The 18,734-nt window shown below is 52.1% G+C and overlaps 1 protein-coding gene across 6 annotated transcripts in view; it reads left to right on the forward strand.

Annotated features, from left to right (window-relative positions):
* IFT122 (intraflagellar transport 122) overlaps window positions 1-18,734 on the forward strand; it is a 75,383-nt gene that overhangs the window by 30,343 nt on the left and 26,306 nt on the right. For 5 of the 6 annotated variants that reach the window (XM_059940428.1, XM_059940427.1, XM_059940430.1 and 2 more), the window contains exons 12-17: window positions 145-282; window positions 1,719-1,883; window positions 3,999-4,196; window positions 9,491-9,631; window positions 13,138-13,191; window positions 16,072-16,233. In XM_059940428.1, coding sequence (XP_059796411.1) covers window positions 145-282; window positions 1,719-1,883; window positions 3,999-4,196; window positions 9,491-9,631; window positions 13,138-13,191; window positions 16,072-16,233 — 858 coding nt within the window. The remainder of the gene's footprint in view (window positions 1-144; window positions 283-1,718; window positions 1,884-3,998; window positions 4,197-9,490; window positions 9,632-13,137; window positions 13,192-16,071; window positions 16,234-18,734) is intronic. The other variant, XM_059940429.1, reaches the window with a different exon arrangement.

Here is an 18,734-nt window from a genome sequence, read left to right on the forward strand (position 1 = left end):
GTGCCAGGCATGGGGTCTAGATGGGGTTCAGTAGGTACTGAGTGTGTAGGTATTTTTCATCCCTTAGGTGCAGGCAGACCTCCTTGGGAGGGCTGGGCATGCTTATTCTGTTGAATATCACGCAGAGCTGCACTTGCTTTCTAGGAGAAGCGGCTGCAGTGCCTGTCCTTCAGCGGAGTGAAGGAGCGGGAGTGGCAGATGGAGTCTCTCATTCGCTACATCAAGGTGATCGGCGGCCCCCCAGGACGGGAGGGTCTGTTAGTCGGCCTGAAGAACGGACAGGTGAGCGCTCCCTCGCGTCTCCCATCAGGCTGATTATCTGCAGGCAGACACTGGCGACCAGACTGGTTGTGACCCTGAGGTGGGTTCCCCGGGGCAGGAACAGGGCTCCCCCGCCTCACCTCACCCCCCGCCCCAGGCACATTGGAGGGCCTCCCAGAGTTCCATTTTATGAGGACAGCTTCAGGCCAAAGATGCTCCGACTCATAGCATGCCGAGTTCTGACAGAGTCGGCCCTGCAGCCTCTGGGCTGCCGTAGAGTGGGTTAGTGGATTTAAGGTCACCCAGAAGGTGGGAGACTTGTTAGAGATTCAGTTTCAGTGTCTTGCTAGAGAGGAAGGCAGAGCTCGTTCCTTAGGTCAGGTCCCTGTTAGAGCAATGCATGGATCAAGGCATGTGTTCTAGCTTGTATCCCAGAGGGTGCTAGTCCTCAGGCTGTTACTAGATGTTTAAGACAAATGGGCCCTTTGCTCAAATAGATGTGGAAAATCTAGGTTACAAAAAGTTAAGCAGATTTATGTGTGCGTGCGTGTGTGTGTGTGTGTGTGTGTGTGTGTGTTCTTTGCTCAAAAGAAGAAAGTTCTAAGTGGGTTACATGGAAATTTGAAAGGGAAAATATAACTGCAATATAACTGCATTAGCCTGAGAGTCAAGCTGTCTAGCAGATGGCTTGTGGCTGAGCCTTGTCAGGCCTTTCCTGGGGACGGAAGTCATGGAAGTTGAGATTGGCAGGGGCCACAGCGTAGCAGCACCACAGGGAAGGAAAGCCAGCTTCCTCCTCTCTGTCAGCTGTCACTTCCGGCGCGAGGCTGGAGAGCATGGGCTTTGTGGGCAGGTGGACCTGGGGTCATGTTCATCCGTAGCTACTCACTAGCTATGTGATCCTAGGCAAGTCACTTCACCTCTCTGAGGCTCAGGTTTTACAAATGAAGAGAATACCACATGTTTCACAGGGCTGTCAAAAATGGTCAATAACTGATAGCTATGTACATCATCAACTCCATCATCAAAATTATCATCATCCCCACCACCAGCATCATCGTCGTCGTCATCTTGCTGTGGCTACACCAGATGTCTTGTTAGTGTTTACAGGCGCCTCTTCCCGTGGTAGTCTGTGACTCAGCTCTCGTTAGATGGTGTCTCCTAACCCTGCAGTTTGGGTAATGTTGTTAATAGTCCCCAGTCAAGCAGACATTCAAGTGAGTTGGTCGTGTCTTGGGGACTGTCATTACCTTGGCGGCCTCTGACGGACCACACTCCCGGTCTCCTATGGAGAAAGCCCTGTTCTCTTTCTTTTGATGGGTCCTTTTCTCCGCACAGAGCCTCTGGTGAAGTTAGTGGGAGTTGTTCTTGTAGAGCACATGGGTTCCAACGGCCTGGCGGTGCTCCAGGGTGTTGTTGCCATGGGGACTCACAGTTTTCCTCTGAAATTTTGCCAGATCCTGAAGATCTTTGTGGACAGTCTCTTTGCCATCGTACTGCTAAAGCAGGCCACAGCCGTGCGCTGCCTGGACATGAGCGCCTCCCGCAACAAGTTGGCCGTGGTGGATGAAAACGACACGTGCCTGGTGTATGACATCCACACCAAGGAGCTGCTGTTTCAGGTGACCCCCAAGAGTGCCCAGGACGAGGTCCTTGCCTAGAGAGCCTGCAGGAAGGGCTTACACTCTGGCTCCCAGGCGGGCCTCCGGGGAGAGCAGTGAGGTGTGGGGTGTGGGGACCGCATGGCAGCGCAGAGCCCAAGAGGCCGGGCCCAGCCTGCGCCTCGCACGTGAGCGGCGGGAGCTGGGCGAGCCTCGTGGACTTCGGTTTCCTCACAGGTAAGGTGGGCAAGTTACACCTTTCTTATGAGGTTACTGTGAGCAGTAAGTGAATAATAGTCAGTCTAAGTGGGGCTCATATGTGAGCTCTCAGTAGGTGTTTTAATGTGAAGATGATTCTTTTGAAAAAGTCTGCTGCTCACCGGCTGGAGGCCTGCCTGTGTCTGCGAGTGCCCTGAGACACGGTCAGGAAACAGGACCGGTTTTGTCATCTAAAAGAAGGGAAGGGATGGGGGCAGCCCTTCCTCTGCCTTTTCCCAGGGATACTGTAAGAGCCAACAGGAGGTGGAGTGTGTGGGGGACAGTCGTTGCTTACACACTGCTTGGTCCTGTGGCTGGAGGAGGGGTGTGCCCAGAGAAGAGCACCCACAGGCTCCGTGCCCAGCGCCCGCTGGCTTTCTGCTGGACTCGGCGCTGCTCTTTGCCTCTTTAGGGCTTTGTAAGCGGTCAGGGCCATTTGCCTGAGGCGGGTTCCCCCCAGAGCTAAACCCTCCCCTGACTGGCTTCCTCAGCCACTGCAGGTTTCCCTGTGTCATGGGCAGATTGAGGACCCTTTATCAGGGCTCCTCCTTGTCTTCGGCAGCAGAATCGGCACGGCAGAGGGGTGCGGCCTTGGTCGTTTGGAAGGGGACACCTGGCTACCACTAGCCCAAGGCGACTCCCCCATAACAACTCACCCCCATCACCGGGAGGCAGAGTGGTTTCGAGGAAAGAAAGAGCACAGGCTGTGCCTTCAGACAGACCTGCCTCCAGTTCTGCCGTCATCACTTACTGTGTGATCTCGAGCAAGTTAGTGAACCTCTCTGAGCCTCAATTTCTCCTTACCTCTAACATGCAACTAGTACTTGCCCCCTCACAGAATTGCTGCTGGGCTCAATAAGGTACCATAGAACCTAGCTCAGCGCCTGGCACAAAATAGGGCCTTCGGTGTTACGTCTCTTCTCTCCAGACTGAACACCCACCCCCTGGAGGTAGGTTAGCAGGCCCCCACTTGTGAATCTGCGCCTGAGCCTTGAAGGAGTGGAAGGGTGTGTGTCCTTCCCAGTCCCCACTGAGGGTTCTGCAGGCAGCCAGGGAAGGTAATTCTCCAGGCTTGCCAGGGGACACAAACATTCCCAGCTATCTTTTTTTCTCCTCTCAGCTGCTCCGGCCCCCTGCAAGCAAAAACAGCTATATTGTTTTTTTCTCATTATAAAAGTAATCCATGCTCATTATAAACGATTCAGGCATTGTAACAGACTCTAGGTGGAAAGGTATGAACATCTGCTGGTCCCTGGGGCCCCAGAGCTGAGCAGAAAACTTTGGAGGGGAAGTGAGGGGGGAGGGGTGCCTCCCAGGGAGACTGTAGTTTTTACATGTGTAAATTGTCAATGCAGAGAGAATATATTATTTTCTAATTTTAAAAATAACTCACTGTTCTTTTTCTTATTATAAAAAACAATAGATGTTCATGGACCAAAAGAAAATTTCATGGACAAACAGAAAATGTAGAAAACAAAAATTACCCACAATTCCACCCACCTTCAAACAATCCCTGTTAATTCTTTGGAATATACCCCTTTAAACCTTCTTCCATGACTAGCTTTGTATATTTATTCCTTAATAGAACTAGAACCCACCTTGCTGATTTTCTCACTTACTATGTAATGATTAATACTTGGGGATAATAATATTTTTTTCAAAAGTAATGCTTGCTTATTAAAAAATTCCTACGCACACAGTGCAAAGAGGAGCTTGCCTCTGTGTCCTGTCCATTTCGTCCGATCCCCTTCTCCCCCCGTTCCCTACACCCCACTGTTGGCAACTTAGTGTGATTCAGGCTTTAAAAGGAGTCCTTGTCTGAGTGTAGGAATGGTGCCCACGCCCGGGGCTGTCACCCTCACCATCCCCGTCCCTCAGGAGCCGAACGCCAACAGTGTGGCCTGGAACACCCAGTGTGAGGACATGCTCTGCTTCTCTGGAGGCGGCTACCTCAACATCAAGGCCAGCACCTTCCCCGTGCACCAGCAGAAGCTGCAGGGCTTCGTGGTCGGCTACAACGGCTCCAGGATCTTCTGCCTCCACGCCTTTTCTATGTCGGCCGTGGAGGTGCCACAGGTAACCCGGGAGCCTGTCAGCTCTTAGCTGGGGCAGGGCAGATGAGACCAGGAAAGCCAGGCTCCGCGTGGTGCGTGGGAGGGACTGGGGGAGGAGAGAGGGGAGAGAGACTAGAGTGGCAGCCGTGACAGCGTGGAAGGCACTCTGGACTTGAACCTGAACCCCATGTCCACCCTTTGCAACTTGCGTGTCTTTGGGCAAACAGCTCAACCTCACTGAGCCTCCATTTCTTTCTGATCCTCCTTTCCTGGGAGGGGCGGGGAGGGGTATGCAAGGTTGTCTGGCAGCAGACAGCGTGTTTTACTGAGAGCCGTGCGTGGGACAGAGTGGAACAAGCTGGCAAAGCTGGGAGTCCAGCTGGGAGTCCAGCAGGGCGTCCGCATGGCGTGCGAGGGGGTGGTGTGTGCGTGTGAGAGAGAATATGGGTGGGACGGGGCGTAGGAGCCGAGGTCTGTTGAGCCAGAAAGGGAGCGTGGGACTGTCTGCACCCGTCCCTCAAACCAGGAGGAGGCCAGAACAGATGTTGGGGGGTTGGGGCGAGCTGGAGTCCAGAGCCACGGAGTGGTGGGGAGGGCAGAAACAGACAGGAGGGCAGAGATTGACGACCCAAGTTGGGGCTGGCCTAACCCCGGCGGCCCCAGCTTCCTGTCTTCTCCCCAAGGGAATCGCGCCCTCTGTAGAGCTGTCTTAAAATAGAGACAAGCGCCAAGGAGAGGCTAGCCCTCAATTTCCCATCCTCGAGAGAGAATCGCTCTTGACTTTTTTTTTTTTTTTTTTTTTTTTGCTGTACGTTGAGGCTTGTGGGATCTTAGTTCCCCGACCAAGGATTGAACCTGGGCCCCCGGCAGTGAAAGCACTAAGTCCTGACCACTGGACTACCAGGAAATTCCCAAGAATCACTCTTTTTTTATTTTTTTTTAATAAATTTATTTATTTTATTTATTTATTTTTGGCTATGTTGGGTCTTTGTTGCTGTGCACGGGCTTTCTCTAGTTGTGGCGAGCGGGGGCTACTCTTCATTACTCTTCGTTGTGGTGCGTGGGCTTCCCAGTGTGGTGGCTTCTCTTGTTGCGGAGCATGGGCTCTAGGCGCACAGGCTTCCGTAGTTGTGGCTCACAGTCTCAGTAGTTGTAGCTCGCAGGCTCAGTAGTTGTGGCTCGTGGGCTCTAGAGCACAGGCTCAGTAGTTGTGGTGCACGGGCTTAGTTGCTCTGCGGCATGTGGGATCTTCCCGGACCAGGGCTCAAACCTGTGTCCCCTGCATTGGCAGGCGGATTCTTAACCACTGTGCCACCAGGGAAGCCCAAGAATCACTGTTAAAGATTGTAGAATATATGCACCCAGACTGTTTCTATATGTACATATAATAGATGTGTGATATGCAATTATGAGTATATGATTTTATATAAACATTTTTAAACAAAAGTGGAACCATACTGTAAATACTGTTTTGTGACTTCTGTCTGTAAGTATTGCTCCTATAGATGAAACCTGGTTTACTGTACTTACTTTACTGAATGTGGATTATAAATAAGACTTTTAATCACCTCCCCTTACCTCCATCTTCTAATTCACCTGACATTTACATACTGCAGACCCATCACTTTGTATGAATTATTGGCCATCAACTAGCATTCTGGCTTTTTCACTCAGCAATCTACTGGAAACATGGCTCCACATTAGTAAATGTGCTTCTCTAGCATTTAAAAATACTGAGGTGATTGTAGATTCACATGTAATTGTAGGAAATCATACAGAGATCCTTTGTACAACTTGCCGAGGTGTTCCCGCTGGTAACAGTTTGCAACCACAGTACAAATTTATCACCTGTGTAGGTGAGTGGTACCTCCGCCATCAGCCCACGAGATCCCTGGTATTAGGTTGCCCTTCTGTTATAACCACACCCCCTTCCTGCTGCCCCCATTGTTTTTAACGATTGCTTTTTGTCCTGTCACATGACGTCCACAGCTTACTCAACCAGCGCCTATTGTTCGATGGTCATGCTATTTACAGCTTTTTCCCTATTGTAGATAGTGGGCATCTTTCTAGCTAAGTCTTTGCACCAATCCCAGTATAGCTCCTTGGTATAAATTCCTAGGAGTGAAATTGCTGGGTCAGAGGTCATGTCTATGTGAAAGATTTGTAGACATGTCTCCAGATTGCCCTTCAGCTGGGCTCCATCCGTCTGCGCCCCCTCCAGACACCTCACCTTCACTCGCGCTCCCTGCCTTGGCTTCTTGTAAAGGCTGGGGCTGGGGTCCGCTTCTCCCTCTAAGCTGATGATACCCTTGTTACTTATTGCTTCGGGAATTAATAGTGCCTGACACAGAGCAGTTATTCAATAAATGGCAGTAGAATTAAGATCTGAGGAAAAGGAGAGAGACAAAAAGAAAGCCAGAGAAAGAAGGGAGAGAGGTGGGTGGAAGCCTGGGTGGAGGAGGGGCAAGAACCGCCCCTGCTGGACTGTTTCCTCGCGGAGCTCCCCATCCCGAGCCCCAGCTCCACAGCCACCAGAAACCCAGTCCTCCTCCATCGTGCCAGGCAGGCCATGCTGAGTGACAGTTTTCCTCCAAGACTGCCAGTGTAACCTCGAAGATAAATGCACTTTGCTGCTGCTCCCTGGCTTTGGCCGCCAAGAGGAGCCGGCAGGGCAGCGTGGGGCTCCCTCTGAAGCCAAGCCCTTCAGATTCAGCAGCCAGAGCCCCCGTGGCTGCACCAAGGCCATCCTGCTGATGCAGCAGGTCACAACTGCCAAGGGTTTGGAAAGGCAGCCTCAAGACAGAGGCTGTTTATCTGTCGCCTCTGCCTCCAGCCATCCTGTGGCTTTGGCCCAGAGAGGAGGGAGAAAGAGCAGACCCGCTCTGGGGATTTCTGGTTTCCTTTCGAAATTTACATCATCTTGTGCAAGAATTGGTTAGTTGGGGCTGCCAAGTAGGGCGGCGAACCCTGGTCGGGCTTCTTAGGGCGGCGGTGACTTCATGCTTGGAATGCAACAATGAGATCAAGTAGAGCTCCGAGGGCATTTGTTCCGTCAGTATATTTTTAAAACTCCCGTTCTCAGAGTGTGCCTCTCAGGCAAGCCCGAGTGTTAACCATTTGTCCTGTGCTGGCTTCTGCTGTGCTTGTCCGAGTCCCCGAACCACGCTTACGGGGCTCAGCCTTGGGGGCAGTTGAGGGGAAGGAGCACTGGCTTTGCGTTCTGACTCTGCTGTCCAAACCAGCTGTGACCTGGAGCAGCTCCTTTCACTCTTCGGGCCTCACTTTTCCTTGCAGTGGAGCTAAACGCACCCATCCTTCAGGTTTTGTCTGGCCCAATTCCTATGATTATTATTATCATCAATCTTTAAATAGCAAACCCTACAGAACAACTAAATCGGAACAGAGGTTGTTCACCAAAGGAGTTTAGAAAGGAAAGCTTGTTGTTCTTGGGGAGTTTGAGAAAGCTTCCGGGAGGTGGTGACAGTTGATCTGAGCCCAGAAAGGTCTGGAAAGACAGAGAGGAGCAGCAGCTGTGTTTCTGTGCTGAGAAAGCACAGTGGGGAGGGAGCAGGCTCGCTTTCGCCTGGCACCTTCCCATTTTCAAAGCACTGGTGGCCATCGGGCTGGGCAGGGCGTCATAACAGAAGCTAATCAGTTTACCCCAAATCCCACAGCTAGGATGTGGCTGAGCCAGGCCGGGGTTCTAGCTCAACTGCTGCCCGCCTCATACCCTGCTGCCCCCTTGAAGGGAGGAGAGATGGGGGGCAGGGCAGAAAAGGTGAGCATTGAGAAGCAGTCTTGCTGTCAGAGGGGAGAATGGCTTAAAAAGAAACAAGTTTCCTTCAACTCTAAAGCTAAAAAATGGGGTAGGGAATTTCAAAGATAAAGGCCCCAAATGGACACAACAGCTCTTCCAGCTCCACATTTGGGAACCATTAGCGCGGAGGTATTGGCTGATCGATTCCACTGCCCAGGAAGCCAGAAGGAGGGGTGCAGTCCCTTTAGCACGCTGACTGGCCTTTCGTTGTTGAGGACGCCCGGGCCCAGCTTACACCTGTTCTCGTGTGCGAAAGAACACACACACACACGCATACACACACACACACACACACACACACACACACACACATGGCAGGGAGGAGCACAGAACCTGGTCAGCGTGCCCCCGGTTCAGCCTCAGGGCTTCCACGTGCCACTGCTGTGTCCTTAGCAGGTCAGTTGCCCTCTCAGTCTCCGGGCAGTAATCAGGGGGCAGTAATACCTACTACACAGGGCTGTTGGGACCGATCCAGAAGCACTTAGTAAACCTAAAAAATGAAGTTATTAAGAACTGTTCACAGGTATCATGGTGAGGCAGCCCTGTCTGGACGGAGGGATGGTAGGAAGGTTCCCAGGGCTGGGGCACTAGGAGATGGCAGCCTTTCTTGGGAGATGCAGGTTTCTCCTCCCTCTTCGTAAGAGGCCATCCCAGGCCCCTTCCTCACAGTAACGTTGTTCATTCCTTCAGCAAACGTAGACTGAGGGCCCACTGAGGGAGTTAAGTACGACCCCGCCGCCACCCTCAGGTTGTGCACAGCCTTGTGGGGACAGACTTTTAATTAAAATATAGCCGGAGTGACTTCCCTGGTGGCACAGTGGTTAAGACTCCATGCTCCCAATGCAGGGGGCCCGGGTTCAATCCCTGGTCAGGGAACTAGATCCCATATGCATGCTGCAACCAAGAGTTCGCATGCCACAACCAAGGAGCCCGCCTGCCACAACTAAGGAGCTGGCGAGCTGCAACTAAGGAGTCCACGAGCCACAACTAAGGAGCCTGCAACTAAGACCCAGCGCAACCAGATAAATAAATATTTTTAAAAAATAAAATACAACCTGAGTTCAGGACAAGGGGCAGAGGGAGCTCAGACCCCTTACCTTGAGGGGTCAGTGAAGACTTTACAGAAGAGGTGACATTTTAACAGGGCCTTTAAAGCCAATTAGGTACTTTGCAGAGGGCGAGGAGGGGCAAAGGCATTCCAGGCAAGCGTGACATCTTGTGATCCGGCCACCCTGGAGGTGGGGAAAGCCGGTGGTGGTGGAGAGGAGGCAGGTGGAAGTTTGTGCTACTGAATACGATGGCTGTGAAAGGGGTGGCCGAATGGAAGGGCATCAGGTGGGCTGGGGTGAGGCTGAGCAGGGTGCTGATGGGTCATTGTGACCTTGCTCTGTGACATTCGTCATTAAGTTGGTGCACACACGTGGAATCAGGCTTTGTGTGCATCTGACTCTTCCATTGCTCTGAAGGCAGTCTTCTTTCCTTTTGATGAAATCCTCCAGTCTGCTCCGATGTACCAGTACCTGGATAGGAAGATGTTCCGAGAAGCCTACCAGATTGCTTGCTTGGGCGTGACAGACACTGACTGGCGCGAGCTGGCCATGGAAGCTTTAGAAGGATTGGAGTTTGAAACAGCAAAGAAGGTAAGCGTCAGTCAGCGTGAGCTGGAATTTGGTCCTCGCAGGCTCCCTTGAGGAGGCAGATGCCTACTGTCGTGGGCTCTGGAGTTAGACTGACCTGGGCTGGGATCCCAGCGCAGCCACCTCCGTGAGCCTCAGCAGGTAACAGCCTTTCTGAGGTTGCTCACCTGTAAAATTAGGGTGATGACAGGCCCCATCCTCACGGAGTTATAAGGATCTGATGGATAATGCCTGTAAAGCCTAACACAGAAGACGGGGCATCTGATAGACTCTAGCTGTCACCCTTGTGAGCGATCATCCATGCACAGCGCACAGCAAAGCCTGCACATTGTCAGCACTCGGTAGACGGTAGCTTTTATCATTGGTATAAGCACTTACTGGTATTAGGGCCACTTATTACACAATGCTGTTTTTCTTGGCACTCCGCTAAGTACATTGGAAGAAATGGTCACGTTCTCTGATTCTGACAGCAGTGTCACTCCACACATACCCTCATGGCGTGCATGATTCACGGCCTTGATTCGTGGTGTCGTTGCCTGGCTTAGTCTATGAAAACTACAGAAATGGTTGAAAACATTTGCCCCCTTTGCACATATTAGAAAAAGCCCAGCTACGTCTCTGCGATGGGTTTTCATCTGGAGCCTGAAGTGGTGAAACGAGTGGCTTCCAAACCCCCCTCCCCTACTCCTCCCTCCCCTCTTTTTCTTCCCCACAGTCAGTTAACCAGGTCCTCATTTAGCCCATACTCCTGGCTGGTGGGCACGTGGTTGCAGAAGTGTGTGGTGCCTGCCCTGTGCTAGGGTGGGACTTCTAGGCCTGAAAAGAGAGTGGATGGGGACCAGGCCGGGACTCAGCAGCCTGGTTGAGGCCCAGCTGTGCCTGCACGGTCTGGATGACCCCAGCCAGCCGCTTCTCTCGGAGCTTCAGCCCTCCCACTCCCACAGCGGGGACGGTGAAAACGCCGACTGACAGGCCTGCGTGACACAGTGTCATTAGGTGTAACCCCCACGTTGTAAGAGGGATTCTAAAACTGGCAGTGGTTGTACAAATGCCAACCATTAGTACAACAAGTAAAATTACCATGATACAATAATTATCTGTATCATAGTTTTAGATCTAGCTAGCTTCAGAAAAGTGGTAATAGAGGAGGGCTATTAGGAATTCTTAAGAATTCAGAGGAGGGAGGAAGCAAGTCCATGGAGGGAGCTTCCCTCTCCTGCCCCACCCAGAAATGCCAGGTGGGGTGAAGAATGACAAAGGATTCCTACAATGTGTTTTGTTTGTTTGTTTTTAGCCTGGAATGAAATTAGAAGTCTTTCTGAGAGATTGTCAGTTACTTACACCCAGCAACTAAGCATCAGTCTCATCCTAGCATCAGCCAGCACTGCCTAGCACGGTGCCGTAGACCATTAGGCACTCAGCAAACGTTTGAAACAAACTAAACTGGAACCCCTCCTCCCCACCCTGTATCCTCCAAACGCTCCCTGAGAATAGAGGTTATTGTGTGAAGCCCACAAGATTTTAACCATAGACTAGAACTTGATCATTTTATCCAAATTCCCATTCCCCAGCCTTTCTTTTTCTGCTTTGCCATGTCTCAGGCACACGGGGATGGAGGGTGGTTCCCGGCGATAGGCCAGTGTCTCCACTAGATGGCGGAGGAGAGCTGCTTCACACCTGGGAAGGCAGCCCCAAGCAGAACTGCAGATGCGGCCCTGTTCCCACACTTCCCTCTGCTTGAGGTTATCCACGGACCTTGTGACTCTGACCGCTCTGACCAGGGCACCCCTCACTCTGCAGAATGTGTCAGGGCTGAAGAAGCTCAGGTTTCTCACGGTGACAAGTCCTCAAATACTAGCAGAGCAGAACTAGAAAGGCCATGGAGACGACCTCGCTAGCTTGCCCCTTTCCATAAGGAAGTTGTTGGCAGCCTGGAGGTGGGGAAGGGTTAGGTTCAGGGCCCCCCAGCTGGAAGGTCTCAGAGCCAGGACTGAGACCTAGAATGCTCCTTCTTTCCTCTCTGCCACCTTGCCAGACACCCCAGGCTTCCCCCTCATGTTGCTTTCAGGAAGCCCAGATCTAGACGATAGCTTGTAAGCCCTCCTGTGTGGAAAATGGGTGCTTTGAGCCCTCATCCCTTTGCTTATGTGATGCGTGCCTGACCCTTTCAAGGGACCCCTCTTCAGGTCCCATCTATCAGGTTCCTACCCTGTGATGCTTTGCTTAGTCCAGCCTCCTGCCTCCTGCCCGTTTCCAGACAGTGAATCTGTGTTCTCCAGGGCGTCTAGTTCGTAATTGTATAGCTCTTGGCTCAGGGAGAGTTCATGATCTGTCTAATCTGCCTGCCTCCCCTTTTAGAATATGGGTCCCTGAATCACAGAGGGGGACAAGGGCCAAGTCGTGTTTGTCTCTGGGACCCCAGCCCCTGATAGGATGCCTGGCCCTGCAGGATGAAGAGATGAAGTCACATTGTGGTCATCTGTGAGGCAGCCGGAGGCCGGATGACCTGCTCATCTCCTGGCCTTTTAGGTGGAGCATGTCACGCAGCTGAGCAGAGAGAGCCGTTGGCCAGGGTGGTGGTTCTGCATTTTAAATTCGAAGCTCCTGGACCTGCTGCCTCCTCCAGGCATGTGTCAGCCCATTTCATTTCATGTGGGACTCTGTAGAGAAGCCCGCCTGGGAGGAATTAAATGGGAGGAGATGCTGGCAGCAAAGCCACACTAAGATCCGCCTGACAGGGTGGGTTATGTTCCTCTAAACCCCTTGCAGAATCTGAAAGCAGCACAAGGGGCTTAGCTAACATCAGTTTGCCTGCAGAAGGCTGCCTAGAAGTTTCTAGTAGCCCGTGGGTTAAAATCTCTGGCTTTACTGCGAGTCCAACGCAAGAGCTCCACTTTTAGGATTTACATAAGAGTTTGCCTTCCAGGGACTTGGAGTGATTCATTCCCTACCTCCCCCTTCCTTCCAGAAACCATCTTTGTTCTTTCTCAGCTTTCCCCTCTTCCCCTCCCCCTGTGCCGGCACCACAGGCCCTGTGTTTGTGCCCTGCCGGTAAGCAGGGCTGTCTCCTGTGCTCCATCCTGGTCACTGAGGTGGACGTGCGGTCTCTCCTCAGTCAGCACGTCCCCCGACTCCCACCCCACTCCCACTCCTGTGCTGCTGCCTCAGAGGCTCAGACCAGCCTGGTCTTCCCTTTCGCATAGAGATTTCTCCTTCTCCAAGCCAGCCCCATCACCGACTGCGGTATCCGAGTTTTGTTTACCTAGTCCCAAAGTGAGTGATGCAACCAGGGCTTCTTTGCTGTTCTTCATATGGACTAATCCCAGGGATAAAGCCATGCTTCCCTGGGTGGCAGGACCCTCCCAGTACACACGGTGATTAATCAGTGCTTGTTTCTTTCTCTCCTTACTGGCTCACTTTCTAAAGCTTGACTTCCCACCTCCAGCCAATCACCCACTTTTGAAGCCCAGAAGGCAGCTGATTTTATTCTTTCATTTCTTCCCCTGTAGGCCTTCACCAGAGTACAAGACCTCCGGTATTTAGAGCTCATCAACAGCATTGAGGTAAAAGGTGAAGCGTTCTTGATTCTCAGGGAAGCGCAGATGCACTGTCCGTGGTTTGCAGGCAGCTCTTCCAGCAGGCGAGGGTCTTGAGGACACGTGGACAGAGCCCACTGGTGTCTGGGCGTCCGGGCCACAGCCTTGGTCTGGGGGACAGAGTGCCACGTGGGGGGAGCCAGCACGTGGGAGGCGGGAGTACAGTCTGTCACTTGGCAGCTGGGTGAGGCAGGTGGGTCCCTAATCTCTCAGAGCTTTGGTCTCTTGTCTGTGAAATGGGATGAGACCTACCTCACAGGGTTGCTGGGAGGATTAAACAGTTCTCAGTAACGGGATATCATCCTCAAAGTGGCTGTTAGCTTGCTACCACCCTCTAGGGCTCCGACAACGTGCCAGTGTAGGAGGCGTTTCCCAAATGCACATGGTCTGCACCCACCTGCAGGGATGGGCCCTGGGGAGGGAGGCATGTGACCGAGCTGGCGCCTGCGGAGCTCTGAGCCCTCCCCGCAGCCCACCGGTCCCGGCCTGGACCTCGTCAGCCACACCCAGAGGCGGATGGGGGCCTAAAGAGGCTGCTTCTAGCTGCACCATTTGCTGGGTGATGGGAGAAAATATTTTTCATTCCTGTGCATCTTCATGCTGTCTGTCCATAAAAAGGTGTACATATTTCTTCTTCTGAACAGATTTATTGTGAGGCTCTGGGAATGTGAGATACATTTGAATTCACATATGGAAGCAGTGAGGAGATCAGCAAATGTCTCCTCCCTTCGATTCAGTTCAGCATAATAAACGCCTGTCGTGGGCCAAGCCGTGTGGCTGAGCCCAGTGGGCAAAGAGCTGAGTGGAAGAGAGGCCTGCAGGAGCTCACAGCCTGCTTGGCCTAATAATAGTTGCCGTTTGTTGAGTGCCTGCTCCATGCCGCACGCGTGATCGATGTGTACACGATTTTAAATCCTCACAACTTGGTGAGGCAGCTGCTGTTCTTACCTCTATTTGATAAACAAGGAAACTAAGGCTCAGAAAGGCTGTGTCACGTCCCCAGGGCAAAAAGATGGGTTGGAATTTAAGCCAGTTTTGTTTTCCACGCTCCTGCTGTCTTTACTCTAGGCCATGTTGCCCTCTTGGAAGTTGCTCGTGGTGCTTTTCCCTGCACTCCCTCTCCCTCCCCCAGCACAGTCACAAGGAGCATCTCTGTCTTCCGTTCCGTCTTTACCTGCATGGTGAAGGGTTTCTTCAGAGCCATCTACCCATGATGCCCAGTACCACTTACTACTAGGGGCCACATTTGTAGATGAGCTGGTCTGGATCTAGGGGTCTTAACATCAGGCCATGGAACATAATTTTTCTCTGTGTAAAAGTAACCGACCTCTGTGAGGACCAACTCTGGCCATTTATCACGTCTTACGGAGATCCCGTGTACTGTCTCTTCTGGTGTGCTGTGAGCTGGGCAAAGTAAACTTGTAAGAATTGCCTCTTGAAAAAGAGCAAAGTGCCTTTGAGTGAGGATCCATTTTGTTTGCTCTGAGGCCTTAGTTGCTTGCTTCTAGGCCTTCAGCATTGTTCCAGAGAACTGGGGTTCCTTACTGCGCTTCTTTTGGGTGGGCCAGATGCAACTGTGCTGATAGCAGGAGGGACGGCATCTGTCCATGTGGCTCTTACACATTGAGTGTGTGGAATCCTTTGTACTGATCACGGTGAGGTTCTGGGGCCTGGAACAGATTTGGCCTAAATTCCACGCCTAGTGAAACCTATTTCTTTATCTCACTGCAAGATTTTAATTCATTTCGTACTATTAGGAGTTAGTTTATTGGGCTGATTAGCCTGAACTATGTGTAGTTTGGTGTTTTTTTTGGGGGGGGGGGCTTAAAAAATTATTTCTGTCAGTGGGGAAGCATGTTGCCTGCCGCTGTTATAACTTTCACCAGCTTGCCTAGGAGTTTGATTCAATGTTTCATCTTCCTCCACTGTGGCACACTAGCTAGAAAACAAGCAAAAGGAGACTGCTGGGGATGAGAGATTGGGTGCTATTGAGTGTTTACAAATACTTGAGCTGTAGACTGTTGACTGTTCCCTAACACAGGAGGGAGGGGAGAGTGCCAGTTACTTCTCCTCGTTCTCAGCACTGCTGCCTGTCTCTGTGTGTGTGTGTGTGTGTGTGTGTGTGTGTGTGTGTGTGCGCGCGCGCGTGCGCGCACAGGTGTGTTGTTGGGGGCCGTCACAAGTTTCCAAAGGCTGTATGACGTGGAACAAAGAGCATCTGGAGTCAGACAGAGTCCAAACGCCAGCTCTGTGTGATCGCGACCTGCCCCTCTCCCGAGTCTCGGCTTCCCGCAGCGTGACACTTGGGTGAGGAGTAGCCGGCGCCTAGTGGGTTCTCAACACACGGCGTTGCTCGCCTTCTCTTTAGAGACAGGGACGTAGTAAGATTCTCTATCCCATTCTGTTGGTCTTTTTCTTGGGAAGAAACCCTAAACTTTGTCCTTGTCCACCATTATCATGAGTAACAACTTGGCCAAACCAGGCCTGAGGATTTGGGAGCTCTTAGAGCTTGGGGACCCCCTACGAGTGGGTGGTACACACCATCCTCACTATGCAGTTGTTTCCTTGGAAGAATATATAAGGAAGCAGCCATGAGGAATTTCCATTAAACAAACAAAAGTTTGCATCTCTTTTGATCTTCACTCATCTGGGGAAGAAAAAATCTGCTTTTGTTGTCAGGCATTTCCACCAGAAACCTAGGTGAGAGACACAACAGCCCAGGAGCCAAGCATAGGTTCCAGTAGGAAGGCCCAGGGGCTTAACTTGAAATAGCAACATCTAACTTTTGTAAAGGCTGCTTCCTGCCATGGCTGCAGAGGCCATTTCCTGTGCTTCTAATTTTTCCAGGAGAGGAAGAAGCGGGGAGAGACCAACAATGACCTGTTTCTGGCAGATGTGTTTTCCTACCAGGGGAAGTTCCACGAGGCCGCCAAACTGTACAAGAGGAGCGGGCACGAGAACCTCGCGCTCGACATGTACACAGACCTCCGCATGTTCGAGTACGCCAAGGTAACCCGGCCACGGCCTGCCCAGCGCCGTGCCGACCCTGCGGCCTCCAGGCTGTCTACCCCAGAGGTGGTGCGGACAGACGGTAGCTGTGGCCTCAGAACAGGTGTGGGCACATTGGTAAACAGAGGAACCATCGGAGGCCACTGGTTAAAGCTGACCTACAGCTGACCTTTCAGGCTGACGTCAAAAGGGGCAGAGTGTAACGGTTCAGAGCTTTGTCAGTGACAGAACTGGATGGGCGGTGAGTCCTAGCCAGCATAGTCGCTTTGTTAAGGGTTCGGGGTTCTGTTTCCCACAAAGTCTCTCAAACCTTTGTCAGAAGCCACTGAGAACCTGTGTCCTCAGGCATGAGCTGGTTCTGCCGTTGTTGTCACATAGGCCAGCATGGTTCCCTGCAGCCAAGGTTTCCTAAGTGCCTGCTCTGCTTGGTGCTGGGCTTCGCTGGGCCTCAGAGGCGCTGTGACAGAGGTCTTGCCCGCCGCTGTGAGCACACTGTGCCCCCATCGCTCGCCTGGGGTTGGGGGAGATATCCTCTTGCATTTGAAGGGCCCCTGTGAAGGTTAGTCCCCAGCAGGTCTGGGCCTTTAAAGGTACGTGAGGGCAGTCTTCCTGGAGCAGCTCCTGATGGCCTGTGTGAGACTGAGTCCCACTGAGGACCCCAGACCACCAGGACACATGCAGGTTTGCCTAGCGCGGGTGAAAAGAGGGTGGGTGCCTGGGACAGCCAGGTTCTTCCTTCCAGGGAGGTGCCTTTGTTAACCTGTCTCCGGGTGACCTCACAGAGGCTTCAGAATGTTCAGTGAGTCATCAGCCACAACCAGTTAGAGGCTGTTAATGGTAATTAGCTAACGAGTTCAAGATGGAAAATCCTCCCCATTTTTTCCCCTGCTTTTCTGTTCCTGGAGATGGCTGTGTGCTCTTTTATCTTCTACCATCTGTGAGACCCTGGGGCTAAAGGTTGTGTCTGGGTCCCTGTGATGCGGCCCGGGAGTTGCTGGTCATCAGTACCTGGCCAAGCACCTGGGCTCCAGTCTGTCTCTTCCTTGGTGCTTCCTTCACCCCAACCCTCAGATCTGGGTGCTTCAGGTAGCCCCCTTTTTGCCCTCTTCAACTTTTGTATCCTCCCCCAAACCCCAGCACACACACACACACACACACACACACACACACACACACACACAGACACAGACACACACACACAGACACACACACAATTTAACAGTGCGTTCACACTGAGAACACTTAAATCAGGGTGTCTCTTTCTGGGGGTGACAACATTTAAACCAAGGATAAAACCTTGAACTAAAGGATCGAATCCCTGAGGGTGGAATTCAGGCTTTAGGAACAGTTAGCCTTGGTTGTTCTTCTGGACCAACAGCGCTTCCCGGATCCTCTGAAAAGTCCTGGTGGGCAGCTGTGGCGTAGGAGACAGCACCTTGCCGTGGTGCCCAGAGAGCGGGCGTGAGTCCCGGCCTCCCTGTGGGTGACCTGGGGGAGGCTCTGCACTTTGCTAGCCTCCATTTCCTTCTTGGAGGGTTGCCTAGTCCAGCTGAGCGCAGTTCTGAGTTGCAGAAATGAACCCACGAGGAAGCCCTTTACAAAGGCCGAGCTGTAGAAAGGCTGGGAGAGTGAGTGGAGCCAGGCGTGACCACAGCATGGCCGTCCTTCAGACCGGCCCCCACCAGCCCCACCCCGCCCTGCACTGAAGCCCCTCCTCACACTTCCCGTGGGCTTTGTGCGCCTACACTCTTCCACCCAGAAAGGCAGCCCATTTACGCAGTCCGTCTGGTCTGCCTCTCCGCGAAGGTAAATACGCTGGGGGTTGTTTCCGGTTTCAGGTTTTGATCACAATTCCAAGTAGGATCCAAGTAGGTTGGTTCCATTTCATTCCCCCCCGACCCCTGACAGTCTGAATTTGAGAAAATGTGTACGTACGCATTATGTTGGGGGTGGGGGGAGATACAGTGCTTATTAACATGGCATGTTTTTGTTTACTTGAAAATTGCTTCCCAAGATTCAATCTGGTTTTTGGAAAATTTTTAAATTACATTCCCACGTACAAATAAATTGTATGCTTTCCGGGGAAGTGACATGTTTATATGGAGATAAAGGGAATTATAATGCTCTTAACTCTTATGTAGTATGTCCTTATCAAAATCACCAAGCATGAGAACGCTGTTTAGTCTCATTCATCACTCAGCACAGCCTCTTTCTGTCCACTCCAGGACAGAGTCTTTGCCATGGCCCCAGATAATGTGTAAATTAGCTTCATGGGACCAGAGAACCTTTGGAAACCCAGTTTGCTGAGCCTTGAAGAACCATTTAGACTTAAGTTCTATTAGGTCCGAGCTCCGGGAGCTGGACCGTGGGGCTGGAGGGGCTCCTTCAAGCTCGGGGGCTGTGTCCCTGCCTGGTCTCCACACGGGCGACCCGAATTTATGGCTTTGCTCTGAGCCTCTGACCCTTCTCGCTACAGAGTGAGCGAGACACCCGGAGTCCAC

This window comes from Balaenoptera ricei, chromosome 11, assembly GCF_028023285.1.
Source record: "Balaenoptera ricei isolate mBalRic1 chromosome 11, mBalRic1.hap2, whole genome shotgun sequence".
In the NCBI taxonomy this organism is placed as follows: Eukaryota; Metazoa; Chordata; class Mammalia; order Artiodactyla; family Balaenopteridae; genus Balaenoptera; species Balaenoptera ricei.